The sequence below is a fragment of the Esox lucius genome, chromosome 20 (assembly GCF_011004845.1).
Source record: "Esox lucius isolate fEsoLuc1 chromosome 20, fEsoLuc1.pri, whole genome shotgun sequence".
In the NCBI taxonomy this organism is placed as follows: domain Eukaryota; kingdom Metazoa; phylum Chordata; class Actinopteri; order Esociformes; family Esocidae; genus Esox; species Esox lucius.
Window position 1 is genome coordinate 16352949 of NC_047588.1, and position 21046 is coordinate 16373994.

General features: G+C 44.9%; 1 protein-coding gene across 5 annotated transcripts in view; it reads left to right on the top strand.

The window, feature by feature from the left end:
* The window catches only part of bbs9 (Bardet-Biedl syndrome 9), a 161779-nt gene that overhangs the window by 59245 nt on the left and 81488 nt on the right, over positions 1 to 21046 (top strand). For 4 of the 5 annotated variants that reach the window (XM_034289084.1, XM_020041396.2, XM_034289086.1 and 1 more), the window contains 2 exons: positions 14394 to 14576; positions 18322 to 18565. In XM_034289084.1, coding sequence (XP_034144975.1) covers positions 14394 to 14576; positions 18322 to 18565 — 427 coding nt within the window. The remainder of the gene's footprint in view (positions 1 to 14393; positions 14577 to 18321; positions 18566 to 21046) is intronic. The other variant, XM_034289085.1, reaches the window with a different exon arrangement.

Below are 21046 nucleotides of genomic sequence, written 5' to 3' on the forward strand. Positions count from 1 at the left end.
ACAAATACTGTGTCCACACACATATCCAAGAATATCACTAAACAATAACTAGCTCTCAGTAAAAATAATTACAACAATCTAAAGGTATTCTGTTAAATAATGTTGATGTGACACTGGAAAGTCCATTATCGTTGTCTTGTTGGTGGTATGCTTTCATGTTTCAAACATTAACATGCAAATAAGATCTTTGTCTCTGGGAAGATAGAACAGCCAGATAGACAAAGCCAGGGATTACACTGGAATGTACTCATCTTTGCCGTGGAACACTGTAAGGTTCTCATGTGTGCTGTAGAACAATGGTAGGTTCTTATGTGTGCTGAGGAACACTGGAAGTTTCTAATTTGAGCTGAGGAACACTGGAAGGTTCTTATTTGTGCCAAACAACACTGGAAGGTTCTCATGTGGGCCGTTTTACGCTGGAAGGTTCTCATGTGTGCTGTTTAACGCTGGAAGGTTCTCATGTGTGCCGAGGAACACTGTAAGGTTCCCATGTGTGCTGAGCAACTCTGTAAGGATCTCATGTATGCCGAGAAACACTGGAATTTTCTCATGTGTGCTGCAAAACACCAGAAGGTTCTCAAATGTGCCGTTGGATACTGGATGGTCCACATGTGTGCCGTGAAAAACTGGAAGGATTTCAAGTGTGCCGAGGAATGCTGGAATGTTCTAGTGTGCCGTGGAACACTGGAAGGTTTTTGTGTGCTGTGGGATACTGGAAGGTTCTTGTGTGTGCGGTGGAACACTGTAAGGTGCTCATGTGTGCCGTGGAACATTATAAGGCTCACATGTATGCCATGGAACACTGCTGTTTGGTTTCACAGAGAGAACGTACAGTGCCCTCCACTAATATGTGGCACAATTGGTATATATGAGCAAAACAGGCTGTGAGAATTTTTTGCTGTTCATTCTTTTGGTTTTTCATTAAACTATTCACAAAAATCTAAAGTTTAATTGAAGTCAATTGAAAGATGTATTTCCACAGTTATTGGCAGACAGGAATTATTTGAAGTAAAATCTAACTGAGGTATATTTTCATTTATGATTTACCTGAGTGGTAAGCCATGACTTCCTGTTTCACTAGGGTATAAATATGATGTGACACATTTATGAAAAAGACTAGAGAATACAGAAATGATGTGTGACAAAAGGTTGTTGAGCTGCACAAATCAGAAGATGGCTGTAAGAAAATACCTCAATGGTTGAAAATGCCCATTTCCACTATATTTCTTATAATTATGATATTTACAGCAACTGGATATGTTAACAATCAGCCTGGAAGAGGAAATGTGTCTATGTACAGTGTGGAGGATGTTTTGAGTGGCCAAAGAATGTCCAAGGATTACAACTGAAGAATTGTAAACTTTAGCGCCTACAGTTTGCCAAATGTTACTGAAACTGTCAATGGGACTGGGTTTTATAGTCAGATGAGACCAAAATATAGTTATTTGGAAACATACTCCAGAGGGGAGTTTATTGTGGACAGGAAGATAGCCATGAAGAAGGGTACCTCATCCCTACTGAAAAAGTATGGTGGTGGGGCTGTTTTTCTTCCAAAGGCCCTGGACAACCTGGATACATGGGATCATGGACTTGTGGTGTCATGGACTCCATCTTGTTAAGATACATGGTATCATGGACTCCATCTTGTTAGGATTTGTGGTGTCATGGACTCCATCTTGTTAAGATACATGGTATCATGGACTCCATCTTGTTAGGATTCGTGGTGTCATGGACTCCATCTTGTTAGGATTCATGGTGTCATGGACTCCATCTTGTTAGGATTCGTGGTGTCATGGACTCCATCTTGTTAGGATTCATGGTGTCATGGACTCCATCTTGTTAGGATTCATGGTGTCATGGACTCCATCTTGTTAGGATTCATGGTGTCATGGACTCCATCTTGTTAGGATTCGTGGTGTCATGGACTCCATCTTGTTAGGATTCATGGTGTCATAGACTCCAAGTACCAGCAGATTAAATGAAATTAAAATAAATCAAAACCTGACTGCCTCTGCCAGGAAGCTTAAACTGGGCCGTGGTTGGATCTTCCATCAGCACAATGATTCAAAGCACATGTCAGTATCGACACACAATTGGTTCACTAACCACAGAATCAACGTTTTAGATTAGTCCCCTGATCTAAATCCCATAGAAAACCAATGAGTTGGGTTGAAGAGGAGAGCCCATAAGCGTGGACCTCAAAATATGATGGAGAGATTCTGTGTGGAGGAATGGTTTTAGATATTCTCCAACCTCATCACACATTATAGGAGAAGAATCAGAGATGTTATCTTGCCAAAGGGAGGTTGGGCAAAGTATTAAATTAAGGGGTGTCAATAATTGTGGCGCACAGGTTTAAGACAAATATTTGTTTTAAGATTCTTTTTTTTTCTAACAATGTTTTACCTTAATTAAAGGTTTGAGTTTCGTAATTATTTTTAATGAAAGATCAAGGGGATAAATAATAAAGAAAACATTTTCACAGCCCTTTTTGCTCATATTTACCATGGGTGCAAATATTAGTGGAAGTAACTGAATAAGTGCGTATCTTATTTTATGTTAAGTGTGCACAGGTGGGTATACATTTCTGAATCCAACTGTACTGTATGTATGTCTGCTTGTCTGTGTGTGGCTGCAACAAGCTGTCATGGTTGTGGATCATCATTGGATTGTCAGTCTTTTTTACTCTTAAGGTCAGGCATACTGGGTTACTGGATAAATGGGAAACTCGTCAGCTCAACAAACTACACAATAACCTCTCAGGTTTAAGAATGAAATCTGAATGGTTTAGAGCAGATGTTTGGGTTTTTGATAAAACACAAACATTATTACAGGGATAATCACGTAAGCTTTCAAACAAAAGGGCTTGTTTTATACCCATCCCCCATACCCATTCACAACCCCTACTTGTGGGTAATTTCTCTCAATGTTGCCCCTACTGGCATGTTTGCAATGCTATACCTGAGGATGTGTGATTTTGACTGGGAACTAATGCAAACGTGTGTGTGTGTGTGTGTGTGTGTGTGTGCACGTGTGCGTGTGTTCAGGCAGGGAGGTGAGTGTGAGCTGTTAATGACAGACCAGTGGAGTGTGTGTGCTAAAATGAGTAGAGAAAGGCCCTGTATGATTAGAGGCCTCTGTTAGCCTGGCTGAGGCTAAATATGGAAACAGCATGGAGGGAGACTAAGTACGGTCCACTGACACACTAAAGACAGAGCATCGTCCAAGTGTCTTCACTAAGCACTCTGTCTTTTTGTCTGTCTAATAAGTGATTGTCTCCATTTCCTTGTAATGTTGACGCTGTACAGTGAGGGTTCATACTCTTTTAACATTTTAATACATTTTCGCAACGTTAAGATTGTTTATAATGTAATTAAATATATATATATTTATACCACTTTAATGTATTTTAAATATTTAATATGTTTTAGTTTTCATATATAAGTTTGTAAGCAGGGAGACACAACATCTGCTTTGTGTCGTGATAGTTGGGGAATAAAGAACATGAATCTGACAGCGCCCTGTGCACTATGAAGACATTTCCTACTGAATGACGATATACACGGCTCAAAAAAATTAAGGGAACACTTAAATCACACATCGGGCCTCGAAAGAAATATATTAAAGATCAAAATCTTTACTGTACATTGTGTAATTCGTTGGGAACAAAATTACATCAATGATCAATGCAAACCAAAATCACCAAATGATTGAAGGCTGGATTCAAACACACACCAAAAATCTAAGTAAACAATTGAAATCACAGGCTGTTCCAACAATCACAGGCAACTCATAATGAGACTCAGTAGTGTGTATGGCTCCCACGTGCCTGTATGCACTCCAGACAACGTCTGGGCTGTGCTCCTGATGAGACGGTGCAGAGTGTCCTGTGGGATCTCCTCCAAGACCTGGATCAGTGCGTCAGTGAACTCCTGGACAGCCGGTGGTGCTACTTGGTGCCGTTGGATCCACCAATACACAACGTCGCAGAGGTTCTCAATTGGATTCAGACCAGTCAATGGCATCAATACCTCCATCATCTAGGAACTGCCTTTTGTCCTGTACCAGACGGAACCCAAGGCCCACTGCACCTGTGTAAGGTCTGACAATGCGACCCTCCAAGGATATGCCTCCCCAGACCATCACTGACCCACCGCCAAACCAGTCATGCTGGATGATGTTGCATACCATACACCGCAGCGTTTCCACACGGTAGTGAGTAGTGACAAGGACACTAGCAAAACTAGAGAACAATTCGTCAGGAAGGATAAGGAGAGAGCTATTGTCTGTGGCTACCACCAGCAAAACCATTCTCTTTTTGGGGGTTGTCTTGCTGTTGCCTCCAGAGCACCTGTTGTCACTTTCATTTGCACCAAAACAGGTGACATTGATTCACAATCGCTTATGCTTCCTAACTGGACAGATTGATGTCCCTGAAGTTTAACTGACTTGGTGTTATACTCTGAGGATTACGTGTTAAGCATGAGCAGTGTATATGGATGTTTTAGTGAAGTTTGCCCATACCCCTACTGGCAGCTTATTATTTTTTGCTTCACGAATTGTTGATAGTTTATCTCCCTTTTCCAGACCTCTGAAGGTGTGCTGTGGTATCTGGCACCAAGACATTAGCAGCAGATCCTTTAAGTCCTGTTTGTCCAGCACATCCCACAGATGCTCGATTGGATTGAGATCTGGGGAATTTGGAGGCCAAGTTAACACCTTGAACTCGTTGTTGTGTTCCTCAAACCATTCCTGAACCATTTTTTGCTGGAAAGATTCCAGCAGGAGAATGCGCTTTCGGCAGTTGACAGGGGTCAGCATGGTCACCCTGACTGGTCTGTGACTACGCAACCCCCTATGCAACAAATTGTGATGCAATGTGTGTTCTGACACCTTTCTATCAGTACCAGAATTAACCTTTTCAGCAATTTGAGCTACAGTAGTTTGTCTCTTGGATCGGACCAGACGGGCCAGCCTTCACTCCCCACATGCATGAATGAGCCTTGGCCTCAGTGAACCCTGTCGCCGGTTCACTGCTTTTCCTTCCTTCCACTTTTCTTGATAGATACTGACCACTGCAGACAAGGAACACCCCACAAGGGCTGCAGTTTTGGAGATGCTCTGACCCAGTCGTCTAGCCATCACAATTTGGCCCTTATCAGAGTCGCTCAGATGCCCATTTTTCCTGCTTCTAACACATACGTACGCTTTGAGGACAGAATGTTCACTTGCTGCCTAATATATCCCACCCACTGACAGGTGCCATGATGACAAGATTATCAGTGTCATTCACTTCACCTGTCAGTGGTCATAATGTTATGGCTGATCGGTGTATAAGAGTTTCTACTGGCGTTTTAATGGTTTAAGCATACCCATACCATGAAGCAGGCAGCACCATGCTTAAAAATAAGAAAGCAGTTCCTCTATGTTGTTTTGGATTTGTCCCTGATGTAGAGCTTTGCATTTAATCCAAAATGAGTATATCTTTCACAACAATTTTAACGTTGTTAACTTGATGTATGATGCACTTTTTGAAATATATATATTTTTATTCTATAGCCTATTCTTTATGATATTCTATATTCTTGTCAATCTTTTTTTTTTTTAAGAGTATTTATAAAATAGATTTTTCTCTCTTTACAACAATTGAACTCGTCTATTCTTTTCTTCTATTCAACATTGGTGAATTTAAAATGACCTCATGATGACATCACTGAGCAGTTTCCTTCCTGTCCTGCAGCTCAGTTCAGATTGATGAGTCTGGCTGGTTTAATAATGTACATCATCCAGACTCAGATAATTAAATTGACAATACTAAAAATGTCTGATTTATATGGTTACCCATCCCCCAATCACTCCCCTTTATGAGACTTTAAAACAATCTCCCAGGTTATACACTGTTGAAATTGTGCTTGAAATTCAAGACTGTGGGACCTTATAGATGTTGTATTAGTGGGGGACAGAAGGGGTGTAGTCATTTAAAAATAAATCTAAATCCGTATTAATTCACACAAGGTGGGTCTGTGTAACTTAAAGGATTTATGTGGTTTAGTTATTGAATTTATTAAAATAGGTTATTTTCACTTTGACGTTGGGCAACATTTTGTTTAGATTAATCACAAAAAAGCATTACTACATACATTTCAATTGCAATGAAACATCAGAAAATGTCCAAGGGGGGTGAATACCTATGCAATCCACTTTCTGTTTTTAAGCTGCTGTCTGTGTGGAGATAACTGTGTCTGTTGTCTGTCAGTTGCTCGTGACTGAGAGGAGATTGAAAGATGGACATGAAAAACTGAATATGAGCATGTCTGTGTCAGAGAGACAGAGCACCTGTGTGCCTGCGTGTGTAGCCTGTGTTGTGTGTGTTTTACATCCAGTGAAGACGGCCAGCCAGGTCATTCCAGCCTGTGTAAAACATATGTTTTGACTTGTATGGACAGATTGAATGAGTTTGAAATACACACTTATTCGTGATCACACACACACACACACAACCCTGTGTGTATTCATGCCAAGCTAAGTCCTCAGACTCCCAGCTGCGATGTCAGACCTAGCCCTTCAGGCCAACTTACACCAGATACAATGACTTATTGGACTTCTAAAGAGCCAAGATAAATGGGAAATGAGTGCATCGTGACTGTGTGTGAGTTTCTCTTTTGGAGTGTGTGTGGGTGTGTGTGAGTGTGTGTGTGTGAGTGTGTGTGAGTGTGTGTGAGTGTGTGTGAGTGTGTGTGTGTGAGTGTGTGTAGGTGTGTGTGTGAGTGTGTGTGTCCACACGTGTCTCGGTATATCAGTGTTTTTGTTCACCCACGGAGCTGGTGTGTTGGAGTTTGTATGTATCTGAACTTTGACCTCTCCACACAGCTGTGTGCACTGGAGATTTTCTTGAGACGTGTACTTATTACAGACGTAGCGCACACCATCTCTGCGGCCACCTTCCTTAACATTTGGACCAAGGCAACGGCCCATTATCTACACTCTTGGTGGGCCTAGTTGGAACCACTAAGCATTGCTCCCTCAACTCACAGGTTTATTTCAGGAGGTCTGGAGCTGTGCTGGTGAGGCCTGCATGTCCCTCTTGGTAACCCCAGGCTAGGTGTCTCTGGCAGGGTGTGTCTGTAGTTGAGCCCCCTGTCTGGAGCAGTTAGGCCGGACCACCCAGACTCATGGGAGGAACCGGTGGCCCTAGTGGCTGCCTGGAAGGGGAGCTGTGGGTGTGCTGTGTGTTGGACCTCCTGTAGGGAGGGACGTGCGGGTTGTTTGATGTTCCCGTGTCATGTCCTGGAACGTTATGGTGTTCACACCGTGTGTCCTGGGTTTTAAGTCTGGTTTGAATCGTGAAGCGACAGCTGAAATATAGTTGTGTTGTCTAGTGAAGTGTCAGTCTCTTATTTGGTGGTTCGTTGTTTCTCTGAGGAAAAACAAAACCCCACCAGGTCCTCTGCTGTCACACACTCCCTCCTCTCACGGGGAAAATGAAAGTGAAGATCTTTCTATGATAGTCTAGGAAGGGTTTTAAATAAAGATCTGTGAGCAAGAACAATGTCTATGACACTATATGAGCATGAACACGCGGCTCGTACTGGCTTTGATGATACTGGACCATTTACATGCAGTTGAGAATGAAGAGCTATGGAAGACCTTTCAGATACATGTCTAATCTGAAAAGCTGACAGTTAGTGGATGCAGAAGACACTTAGGACACACAGCTGTGTTCCAATACATAACACATCTGGTCTGGAGCCTGGCTGCAACATCTAGAATGAGAGTACATCATAAACCACATGGAGGAGGGTGGGGAGAAGGATGAGCAGAGAAGAGGAGTCGCTGAGGATGAATGGGAAGAGAGAGGAGGATGAAGAGGAAGATTGATGAGAAGAGAGGAGGAGGGGTGGAGGAGAGGAGGATGGCGGTGGAGAAGGGCCGCTTTATCTTGGCGGTGTGGTTTGGAGCCTGCCACCACCGCTGATAACCCATCTCAGGTTGCCCCTGTGTGGGTTGCCAGATCTTATCACTATCCCCACTTTTTTCTCCTCTCTTTATCCTCTCGTGAAGGCTTCTGTAAACAAGGGCAGTGTGTTGCCAGATCATCCTCTCTCTTATCTGGACTGAGAAGACAGTGTTATCTGTGCCAGCTGCGCCGGGGCCGTGACCAAAGACAAAAGCAGTTACTGTCTGTCTCTGCCCCATCCATCGTCGAGCAAGATGCTAATCACTTCAAATCTCTCAGGCGCTTCCCTTCTCTCAGTTACTGTCGCCTGAACGTGTTTCTGTGTTGCCGTCTCTCAAGCTCCGTCTTTTTCTCTCAAAACCTTAAATGCAAACCAAATGTTCTGCCCTCGAACAAAACAATGGACATTCCAATGGACAATCACTTTTTTCAAATGAGTGTTATTAAAAGGCCAACCATTCTGTTTTGTAGAGAATCTGTAAGACACTCACTTTCTCACTCTCTCCTTGTCCAAACACTGTCTTTCATGTGTGTGTGTGTTCGTGTGTGTGTTCATGTGTGTGTGTGTGTTCATGTGTATGTCTGTGTTCGTGTGTCTGTGTGCGTGTGAATGCGCACCCTCAGAAGATGGAGTGGGTCAGGTCATGGCTTGAGGGGAGATAGGTGGTCAGGGGATTGTAGATGATGGAGTCTGATCTGTTTAGAATGAAACAGCCTTCTCTTAAAGCTGCTGGACTATTTTCCTCTTCCGTTCTGAGTAGCATCCATTTGTGGAGCCAGAAAATCATTACCTAAATTCGGAATGGTAGCTAGTTGTCCTCAATACGAGTCTATTTCCTCAGAACTGCTTAATCTCCTCTATCTGATCTCAAAAGATCTGCAGTAGGCAGCTAAGTGAAACTAAAAGCTGGTACTAACTTAAAGCACTAGCCAACTAGCTAGCAATAGCTAGCTGTCAAACCATGTTAACCTTTCAGTCAATTTGCAAGTACTCTGAAATACCAGATTTATTCAATAAAAGTCAACGTTGTGGCAAAGGAAATGGTTGATTGAAGACCAAAAATAATAACACTTAGAAATAACTAATTTATAGGAGCTCTGTGCTCAGGCATACGTAACTGGTGTTTTTAAGGCACGCACTTGCAAATTAACTGACAAGTTAACACTTTTTGGCTTGGGTAGCTGTAGCTAAATATCTGGCAAATGTTTCTCTTTGACACAGAGAAACATTTGCCAGCTTTGTTGTTTAATTTGGCGGCTAGTTCCTCAGTTTTCAAAACAATGAATTGATGAGTTGCCTGAAGCCTGAAAGTTAGGGGGGATATTGCAGCGAGGAGGTAGGGGACTTGTTGTGAGGACTGGTTGCTAATATTCTCTTCTATGTAGATGTGAGGTTTCTGGCACCCAGGGCTTCTGGGGATTACCCAAGTGTGTGCTACACAGAAAAGAAGTCCAGCTGCTATTAGGCTCTGTCTGTTTCCCAGACTTGCCCTCTACAAGATCATCAGCATGTTCAGTCACCGTCATCTACCATCTAATGTTACATCTGATTGCCTCTTCCTTCTCCAGCTATGACCTGACCCCCTTTGTCCTTGGAGGATGCACTACTCGAACATTTGGTCATAGTTGGTCGACTTGTCAACTAGCTTTGAGAATCTGCACATTGTACAGAAATTCAAGATATCGTTGGGCTTAATGCAACAGTGGATTCCATTGGCACGTCAGTGTGTTTTATTACCAGCTTATTGCTACCATTGAAATGATGACTGTATGTGATTAAACATAGAGCTGGAGGAAAAAGTGTGCTTGACGGGTAAGAAAGAAATTCTGACAGATAAAACTGTGTACTTGGAGGGCCCATGCAGAAGTTGGCATGCTTGAACAAATTGAAAAGGGCTGCCCCCTCCATGATTTTCCTATCCTATCTCTTCCTGGAGGCCCTGGGGAATGCTGTCCTTCTGTTGCTTCCATGTTTAGACAATGCACACAGCATCCCAACTTAAGGCTGTGTACAGGACTATGGACAATAGAAATGGTACACCGTTATAAATCTGTTCCATGGTATGGATTTGGCCATACCTAATGTGCCTAAGTAGGCTCATTTTGGAAAACAGGATAGGAACCAGCCAATAGAGAGAGGTAAGTGAACTAGCCCGTTAGGAGCCTTTGTACTCTAAGGTTCTAGTCTTTCTCCTTTCACTTTGTTTTTCGCCCCTGTTTCTCTTTATCCAATTTCTTTGTAATGACCTGCTTACTGTGGATGACTTGTAGAAACTTTAGATCAGGCAGAATTGCCCTACCTATTTGCAGTTCTGAAGAAATGATTTGCCTCCTTTGATTTGCTGAGGAAACCTTTGACTTTGCTGGACATAACTAAATCAGATACTGTACTTACAGATTTGAGATTATCTTCCTTCTTTTAAGAATTGCTAGACCTGCTATGTTTGGTGGGTGCTTCAAAATGTACCCGATATTAACCAAACCTGGATATGGAGTCTTTGAGATCCCCTCCTTTAAACTCTGTTTGAACCAGTGCTGGTAATATGTATCTATGAATATACTATTCATGCCCCAAGAACAAGTTATTTCTTAGGGTCGTATCTTGCAAAACCCTTTGACGTCCCATCATCTACACTACGGCACTAAGACTGAGTCCATGTTTGGCTTCAGGGACGGAGTAATGGGGTTATATCCTGTTATATCCCTGTTATATCCTGTCGTGGAATCTCCACTGCAAGTACGAGATGGTTGAATATCAACATGTTTCCTCCAAGCACATCTCGCCACGCCAGTCCGGTTCCTGTCACACTGGTCACTCAGGCTGACAGCAGCGTTCCCTGGCTCGCAGGCACCACGACCTACGCTGGGAGATGTTAGAGAGAGACGATTTCGGTGGGGGTGGTTTAAGTCTCAATATAAGTCAAAAAACAACATGTAAGTTAATAGAATCTCAGATTTCCCTGTGTTATCATAATTCCCTTTGTGTAAGAGCTGTTGGAAAAAGATGAAGATGTCTAATTACAGTGCATCCAGGTAAGTAGGTTTTCTCTATACCATTCTATCAGGGCTGTTTGGGTTCATGCTTTTTCTCCCTAACAATCCAAATGATCAGATTTTAAGGGCAAGAAATCGTGTCAGCTAAATTAGTTATATAAAATGTTGTTTTATTCATTAAATAACCCCCCCCCCCTCTCTGGCCTCCTGCTCTCTGTCTCCCTGTGTCCTCTTTCTCTCTTTCACTTCATCCTGTTGTATATTCTCGTCGCCAACAACAGATGAGTTTCGCCACGTAGCGCTCTGCCAAAGACACCACTGTCATTTTCCCCTGACAGAGATAGTGCACAGCTCTCTGGTGTGTGTGTGTGTGTGTGTGTGTGTGTGTTCGTTCAGCGTGTGGGTGGTGTGTTTGTGTGAGTGGTTTGGAGGGTTTGGACAGTGTCCATTGAGCTTGCAGTGGCTGACTGAGCAGGAAGTGTCTAATCTGCCAGTTAAATTGGACACACACACAAACATTCTCTAATAGATGTGTGCTTTACATGAATGTAAAGTTTAGACTCATATTCTGACTACATTTAGCCCATCAAAAGTGTATTTCTTTTTCTCCCCAAGGTGCAAACCAGCACCACTACCTCTACAGGATCCATCACCTACCATGTAAAAATGCCCCCCCCTTGTGTTTGATAGGTTGGCTACATTGTGTGTGTGCAAGACGTGTGTGTGTGTGTGTGTGTGTGTGTGTGTGTGTGCGTGTGTGCGTGTGTGCGTGTGTGCGTGTGTGCGTGTGTTCATGTGATTGGTGTGCGTGTTCAGGCTATATGTATTTAAGCCTCTCCTTCTGTGGCTTTGGCCTTCCAGGAATAACATGTTTTCTTTGAGGACTTGTGTTTGGTCGAGGATGTGCTAGCCCAACGGGGACCACAGTATTTTTAGCCTGGTGTAATTTCGGTAAAATGTCCCTGCAGGGGAAAATAGTGGCCTGGCCTCTGTAACACTGTGGTCCTACTGATGGGTATTTTGGGAGCGGATGGAGATGGACCCCCCCAGGCCCTTCTCATTCCTGCCCCTACCAGGACCCCACACGCGTGTACAGATACATATACATGCAAACACACACACACCCACACACTCCCAAACATGACCAATGGCTCGGTCTGATTCCTACACCTGTAGCCACATCCATAACCCTCTCATGTGTGATGTAATGTTCAGTCTGACCTGGTGCTTGACTGTGACCTGGTACCAGCACTTGTTTCAGTTCCTGCACCACTGATAGAATATTGAATGCACAGTGTTGTGGAGAGCGGGCACCTAGAAACAGCACCTCCTTCCCCCGTAAGCGCAGACACTTTTATCAATCAAGTCAAGCACTGTTGTTTTAAATCTGTCCTGTCAATCAATCACCATGGTTGGATGATGATTGACAGGAGAGGAGGCGGTATGTTTGTGAGTCACAGACTCACTGTGGTTGAGTCTTTTAGGGAAGGTGATAGGTTAGTAATCCAGTTAGATAGTAATCTTTTAACGTTATTCATTATGGCAAAAACCCAATCATCTGTTTGTCTGCCGCCCAGTAAGCATGAATTCCGCCTGTTAAACAATACCGATTCAGAGTAAACGGTTTTAAAAATGCAAAACAAGTTTCTGGTTGAGGACACCCAGACCTCCTCCAGATTGGCACACATGCTAACACTCATTCTCCCTTTTTATGAATGCAACATATCAGTTGGTGTTCAGTTCTGTCTGCTGGGGTTTAAAAATCATGGTGTGTAGGCCTGAATGGTTATAGCTGTTATATTAATGCCTAGTCCTCTCATTGGCTCAAAGTTGAATTATTGCATGCTTGTGTTCTGGTTTAGTAAACTGTAAACCTTAACTCAGCCTTCTATTGAGGTTTTGGTAATACACCAATCTGTTGACTGAGTTATGACTAGTCTATGAATTCAACTGAAACCCATGAATGAGCATGGTGTCCTGGCTGTTCACTACAAACCCTATGAATGAACATGGTCTCCTGGCTGTTTACTATAACCCATATGAATGAGTGTGGTGTCCTGGCTGTTCACTTTAACCCATATGAATGAGTGTGGTGTCCTGGCTGTTCACTTTAACCCATATGAATGAGTGTTGTGTCCTGGCTGTTCACTTTAACCCATATGAATGAGTGTGGTGTCCTGGCTGTTCACTTTAACCCATATGAATGAGTGTTGTGTCCTGGCTGTTCACTTTAACCCATATGAATGAGCGTGGTGTCCTGGCTGTTCACTTTAACCCATATGAATGAGTGTGGTGTCATGGCTGTTCACTTTAACCCATATGAATGAGCGTGGTGTCATGGCTGTTCACTTTAACCCATATGAATGAGCGTGGTGTCCTGGCTGTTCACTTTAACCCCTATGAATGAGTGTGGTGTCCTGGCCTTTCTGTCTAAATGTGCCTTTGTGTTTCCCTCAGCTGGCATCAATCAGCGCTGCGTTTGGTCCCACACAATGCAGCCCTTGACAGGGAACCTCAGCGGCCCTTTTTATCAATACACACCAATCTTTACTAGCAAATTCACCCGTTTGAAAGTCTCTTTCCTCTAGAGGTTATTTGTTGGTATGTGGAGGGGTGGGTTTGGGGGGTTGAGACTCTTGTTTAACATTTAGCTGAGTGAAACGGTTGCTGGGGGATCCATGAGCCTGGGGGGTTCTGGGTAAATGGTTACGCTGGTGAGTTTGATGTACAGTAGCTCATTCCTACCTGTATGTCTCTGTGTGTTTCTGTAAACATTGTAAATGTACATGGGTGTTGCCAAACGTCATATTGTATTGTACTTCTCTCCCACTAGAGCAAACACTAACTGCCCAGTGTTACAGTAGGTTTACGTTAGCTGAAAGATGATTGAATGTGCCTCGGTGAAACAGACGCCCCCTTTCTCATTTGTCACCCATCCCCCAGCAGGGCACCTCCTCTCTCCCCTGGCCTCCTCTTGACTCCATCCACTCTCCTTTCCCCTGGCCTCCTCTTGACTCCCTCTATGACCTGCCTTTTCTTGTTCTCTCCACCTTCATCTGTCTTCTTCTGTCAGCGCCAGTTGTTGTTGTCTCTCTTATCCGTTCCCAAAATGGAGGGGCTGACCTCCTGTTCTGGTTCATCTCTCAGACCACACCTAGAGCCTCCAGGGCCAAATAATATGACTCTTACAGATGTTTCTGATGATCACCAAGTCTTAAAGAGAGATACCCATGGACGACCTGGATGAATCTCCGGGTCGACCTTGTTTTCCTCGGGGCTTATGGTTCTACTGAACAGCAGCGACATCCTGGAAACCCAGTTGGAGTCGTTGCCCCCGAAGCCAGTCTGAACTTGGTCGAGTTTGACTTATTGCCTAAAAGGAGCAGGCGTGTGAGTGAATAACGAGTTGTGTGATCATTCCATCGCCCTCTCTCTCCGTCAGGTGATAGCGTTGGCGGACGCGGCGGAGGAGAACCGGGCGTGTCTGGACCAGGCGTTTGCCCGGCTGCGTAGTGCCACCCACCTCCTCATCCTCCTGGTTACCCTGTGGCAGGGCCTCAGCACGGACCAGAAAGCCATCCTGGAGGCTACGCTCCTGCCCCTGCTACAGGACACACCCCAGCTGGTGAACACACACACACACACACACACACTGTCCCTCTATCCCTCTGACCCTGGAGTCAGCTCACACACTACCTCAGTTATCTCCTCTAAAGCCTTTCTGTGATTCCGCTCCAGTATTTGCTGCTGAACATCGACAGAAGCCTTTTAAACTCCCTGCTGCCCAGTTGTTCATGGACGCCAGAGGCAGTGAAAAGGCGTGGGGGTTGTCTAGGCGACCAGACTACGGGGTCTTGTTGAGTTGTGTGTCGCAGGGGAGCTGTTCTGTTATTCCTTCAGACTGTCACATAAACAGGTGTGTTGAGAGAAGCCCTCCGTGAGTCCGCATTATATGACGAAAGATTTCCCTTCCTTACGGACCCGAGGGGTGCACACTCCTGGAGAGTGGGAAAGTGTGTGTGTGGGAGAGGGAGAATGCGTGAGATTTAGGGACATAAAGAGTCGTTCTGTAGCCGGCCTGTATCACAGTCCCCCGTGTGCAGAAACACATGACCCAGACAGCACTCCTGTACACAGCAAGGCCCTGTCTGTTTTACCCAGTTCACACCAACACAGAAGGTTAGGACAGATGGCACATACTCACACGTTGAAATCGGCAAGCACAAATTCACTGTGACAGAGAACTCTGCACAATTACACATGCACACACGCACTTTCTCTTTCATCTCCATACACTGTACACACACACACACACACACATCCGAGCAGACATGGGCTCAGCTGGGCCATAAATAGGCAGCACCTGGATGTGTCTGATGAGGTCCCGGAGAGATGGAGTCACAGAGAGTGATCTGTGTGTCTGTGGATTTGCCTGTGTTTGTTGTTGCGGTTGCTCTTGTCAATGGGATTAAGTTAATTAAAGGTAATTAGGGTCATGCCCGCTGTATTAGCCCAGAGTTGTGAAGAGATGCTCTATTTTAGGGAGCACCCCTCTCCCTGGTCAAAACTAGATAGGTCATGGACTGTACAGAGGAGAGGGGGCCAGATACACACACACACACACGAAGATGTGTGTGTGTGCGCGTGTATGCATGTGCGCATGCGTGCGTGTGTGAGAGAGAGATAGAGAGATAGATGTATGTCTTTGGCACCTTGTCTTACCCCTTTGACCTCTTTAGAATCTTTTCACTCAGGTTAGGTCATCACAGGTGAACGAGATTGTCTGTCCTCGCAGACGCTCCCAGGGCTGGAATTCCAATTGGGATAAGTCCTTGGAATTCTGTGGATTGGAATAAAGCTACTGTGAAGGATTGGGGGGAGTGGTAGAATGGATTAAAGAAGAGAGAACGGAATTAGGTGAGAATGGGAGATGTTGGAGATAGAGGCTTTCTAGATCGGGGCTAAGCAGTAGGTGGCTTGCTAGTCAAAACTGTCACGCAAGGGTTGTTTTTATGGCCCCAACAATGTTTTTGTTAATTCTCTGCTAAATGTTTTATTTAGGATTTGAACATTTAAAATAGACATAATGTGGGGTATGTATAAGACAAATAGTTTCCTCGACCCCGGTCATGTACTCCAACACACTTTTCCCAGGGGCTGAATCTAACTGCTACTTGCTCTGGATGATAACCTGGAGCGCTGGCCGTATGCTGGTTCAACCAGGACTGGAGAGGAGAGAGATGTTTGTCTCCTGTCCTTCATGACAGATAAATCATCAGATCTCTCAGCCCAAGTAAACCTTCAGAGAAAGACTGGAGAGGAGAGAAGATTGCTGAAGGAGGGAAGGAGATAAGGAGACAGGCAGAGAGGAAAAGAGGAGAACAAATTAGGTGTAGGAGAACAGAGAAAGAGACGAGAGAAGTGTCACAGGAAACGTATCTCTGGTAATTGAAGGGGTGCCTGTTTAGCTTGGCCCGACCTGCGGAGTGGTGAGGCCAACCAGAACGCCCTCCTCCTTCCCCTGGTTTTCTTTTCTCTCCCTTGTTCTCCCTCTGCTTCACTCCGTTTATCTCCCCCGCTTTCCGCTCTGCTGCAAATATAGAGCTGCTGACTCTTAATGTCTCACTTCTATTTCTGTTCCCACCCTGAAGTTTTAACTAACTAGTGCTAGAAACCTCTACCCCTTTGCCCCTTCCCCTCCCCAAACCATCTTTCTCCATAGCTATCTGTCTCTTTCCTTTAATGTGTTCTCCCCTCGACTGATATTCAAAAAAACAAGGACAGTACGAAGTACAATGATAATTAGATTGTGGAAGTAATGTATATTGTAAAATGCAATAAAATCAGCTTGAAAAATATATGAAAAGTGATGATATACTGTGCTGTTTTCTTTTACATCAGGTCCTTATGTGAAAGTACAAAATCTATCAAATATATATCTCGGATGTGTTCTTTCTTAGGCTGGTTCATTGATTCATTCAGGGGATTTGATTTACTGGTATTTACAGTCTCTTGTCTCGTCTTCAGATGATTTTTCCAGTTCAGCTTGTGAACTGTGGAGGATGACCTTCTGTGAGTCCATAGGGGACTGGCTCAATGACAGACCCCACTTTGTTCTCCGTCGTCTCAAACTAATCTCCACTGGGCGTCCCCAATCTGCCTCATGTTGTAGAGGGGCTGGTCACTTCATCCACCCCCACCAAGGTGCAACTCAGCAGATATTTTCTTTTTTTGAAACATCGTTTTGGGATTGTTTTCACTCTGTGTAGACGGTAGGAAACAGCGGGGTAGCCTGGAGAACGGTAGGAAGGCTGGGGTTGGCCAGGGTCTCTGGTGAGGAACCATATGTGACCAGATGGTTCCCACCACAACATGGCTCTGCACACACAGCAGCCGTTTATGACTTAGGGACCCTTTTTTCCAGGGGCCCTTCTTTGTCTGACCTTCCCTTCCTCTTAATCACAAACGAAGATGTCTGTCAGCGACGCACAGGCAAGATCGTCCTCGGCATGGAGGATGTCTTTGATTCCTCCTCCAGATTGATCTGTCTTATTTCCATTCATTGTTACTCCGTTTCATTGAGGCACCAAACGTTGATGATTGTTAACCAGTTGGTGAAATCTGTATCTGTTTCCCGAGTGAGGTCTACGTTCTGTTTGTCTTCCTCGTTTCTCTCTCTCACCTTTTATTTCTTCCTCCATTCCTCCGTCTGCCTCTGTCTTTTGCCCCCACCCCCACCCCCCCCAAATCCCCCCACCCCCATAATGTCCGGAATCCTCCCTGTCATCATCATTACAGAGCTGATTACCTGTCATTAGGGCTCATTAGAGGCCTGTCGGCATGACGGCAGGGGCCAGCCACTGCGCCCCCCCCCGGGTACCTGTCAACACCCCCACGGCCTGCCTCGGCCCAGGCTGGGGTGGGGGTACTGGGTACCTGTGGATTTGGGAGAGGCAGATGGCCAGGCTAGATATTTAGCTATTTCTCCAGGACTGACATTTGGGTTGTGTGAAGTGTTGATAGGGGTTCATTCAGGGTCACATGCAGAGACCAGTGTTTCAGGTGACTGTGGGGTCACCATTTCCTCCGTATTGGTACCGAACACACTGATGATGTAGTAACTAACGTAACACTATCTGGGCCTCTACCGAAACACTTGAAGACATTAAAGTTCCTCATCCTGGACCTGATTCCAACCCCCTTTCAGTCCTCTTTTTGACATTCATATGTACCTCAGGATCCACTTCTCTCTCTGGCTCTCTGTTCTGAGCTGTCCATTGACGTCCAAAGCAGTTTTCTTTTTTTTCTCCCTCCCTCACGGTCACTGGGCAGCGCTCCGTCTCAAACTCTGGTTTGTCCGTCTGTTTCAGGGTTGGGAGGAGAGTGTGGACGCGGCTGTGTCTCACCTCCTGCGGACCTGTCTGTCTCGCAGCCCTAAAGACCAGGCCCTGTCCCTGTCCACGGCCCAGCTCAGCATGCCCAAGGACACGGCCCGTCTGAAGAAGCACATCACCCTGCTGTGTGACCGCCTGGGCAAGGGAGGACGGCTGTCGCTGGCCTCTGAGGCCAACGCCCCCACCCCCGTCATGATGCCAGGTCAGCCACACGGAGTTGGTGTGTTTCTCTGTTCACCTGCTGGTGTGTTTTATGAGTCTGCATTGTGTGTGTGTGTGTGGGTCGGTGTGTGTGTGTGGGTCGGTGTGTCTGTTTGAGTGTGTCTGTGTGTCTGTGTGAGTGAAAGCATTTTCTCTTCATTAGCGTTCACTATAGCCTGTAATGGTCCCCTAAACCACTCCCACTTAGAATTCCTAATAAATCCTGTCACGTTGAGGTGTGTGAGTGTGTGTGTGTGCATTCGTGTGTGTGTGTGTGCGTGCACTCCGTTGTCCCAGTGTTAACCCCTGGCTGTGAGAATGCCTAGTAAACCCTAGTTCCCCCGTTAAAGGTTTTAGGGCTGGAGAGAAGAGCACGCGTCTCATTCACAGCCCTGTTCAGGGCGTTCCCACACACTCCCCGGCCTACATCTGTGTGTGTCCGACCACCTCCCCCACGGGTCATTGAGTTTTAACACCAACCCGTGTGTTTGTCTCTGTGTTACTTCCTTCGTGGTGCACTGTGCTTTATTGCGCCGGCAAAACTTCTTTACCCCCACTTCTTCCTCGTTCCTCCTCTTCAACCCGGGCGCCTCTTTAGCAGTCACCCTTCACATGTAGAAGTGCGCAGGGTAACCAATTAGCTTGGCTGTTTCCCTTCAGTAGTTCCGTCCCTAGTTTCCAGTGGCTGAAGTGTCTATGTTTAACATACTAGATCAGCGCGTTGACGGAGACAGGGGCTGTATTGTCCACCAGGCTAGTGAATATGGAACCAGTGGAGCGAGGAAACATTCACCATCGTTTCCATCCCAAAGACCCCCAAATCCATGCTTTTTTGGGTGCTTTGCCCGTTCAAGTTTAGGAGTTGTAATGAACTGACAGCATGCCTGTGGGTCGTTGACCACGGTGGACCTGGTTAGAGGTCTGCTTGGCGAGGTTGGGAGGTCATACCGGTAGGACTTTTCTGTAGTTCAAATTGGGGTTGTTCAATGTGGTAGTTAAATACTGTTCTGTTGTGGCAGATGCGTTGAAGCTGTTCTTAATAATTTGGACAGGTTCTGACTGTCATGACCTTATCAGTTGTGAAGCGTGGCTTGAGAAGTGGGCAGTGAGACTGTTGGGGTCTCCATTCTGATGATGTCCAGTGAATGTCTTCTGTCAGGGCTGAGGTAGTCCTTATCTCACATCCCATTTAAAGGCTGATGGTCTGCTTGTATAAGTGTGTGCTTGTTTCAGCCTGTGGTGTGTGTGCGCGCGTGTGTCTTAAGCGGATCTTTGTCATCCGGCCTCTCTGGTCGGCTTCCAAATTACACACACACACACACACACACACACACAGTCAGCAGACTTCTGTATGACCAAAGCCCTGTCACTCTATATGTAAACACTCATTTGTTACAAACCCCAAAGATGTTGCTTTTTCAATTGACTGTAAACGCAAAAGTTGTTTACATTTCCAACATCACCGGCGGCAACCGTCTCCCCCTGGGGACTGCCCACAGACACCCACAACAAGCCTCAGTTCATTACCATGCACTGCACCCCCACCAGGCGCTGTACAGTGGTGTGTGGAAGCCAACATCAAGTACCTTTAAGCCAGCATCTTCATTAATGTAAATGGTTGAGCAGATTTTTGTACAGGTCAGTAGATTCTTCAGTCTACAATATAATTGTTTTGACAATGCTATACTGTTACTCCCACACCAGTATTTTAGGACATTGGCTGTGGTTTCTTCTTAACCAGTTAATTAACCTACAGACGCATGGTTACAGGGATAGTTGTCTTGATGGATATCAGACTGATTACTCAATGGCTCCCCAGTCTCTCTGCATGCTCTGCTTTTTGCACTGAATCTTTAGTTCTGATTTTATGCAAGAACTGGACTCTAACCACACACGTGCACATGCCTACTGACGCTAAACACACACACACTCACTCACACACACATACTTTTTCTCCCATCATACGCTCCTGCTACTGTTTATTATGTATCCTGTTGCCTTGTCACCTGACCCCACCTATATGTACATAGACCTTATAGATCTCTCTTGTCTGACTCTGTACTGGTATACTCAGAGTATATTACTAAGTACTGGTATACTCAGAGTATATTACTAAGTACTGGTATACTCAGAGTATATTACTAAGTACTGGTATACTCAGAGTATATTAATAAGTCTTGGTACACTCAGAGTATATTACTAAGTACTGGTATACTCAGAGTACATTACTAAGTACTGGTATACTCAGAGTATATTACTAAGTACTGGTATACTCAGAGTATATTACTAAGTACTGGTATACTCAGAGTATATTACTAAGTACTGGTATACTCAGAGTATATTAATAAGTCTTGGTACACTCAGAGTATATTACTAAGTACTGGTATACTCAGAGTACATTACTAAGTACTGGTATACTCAGAGTATATTACTAAGTACTGGTATACTCAGAGTATATTACTAAGTACTGGTATCCTCAGAGTATATTAATAAGTATTGG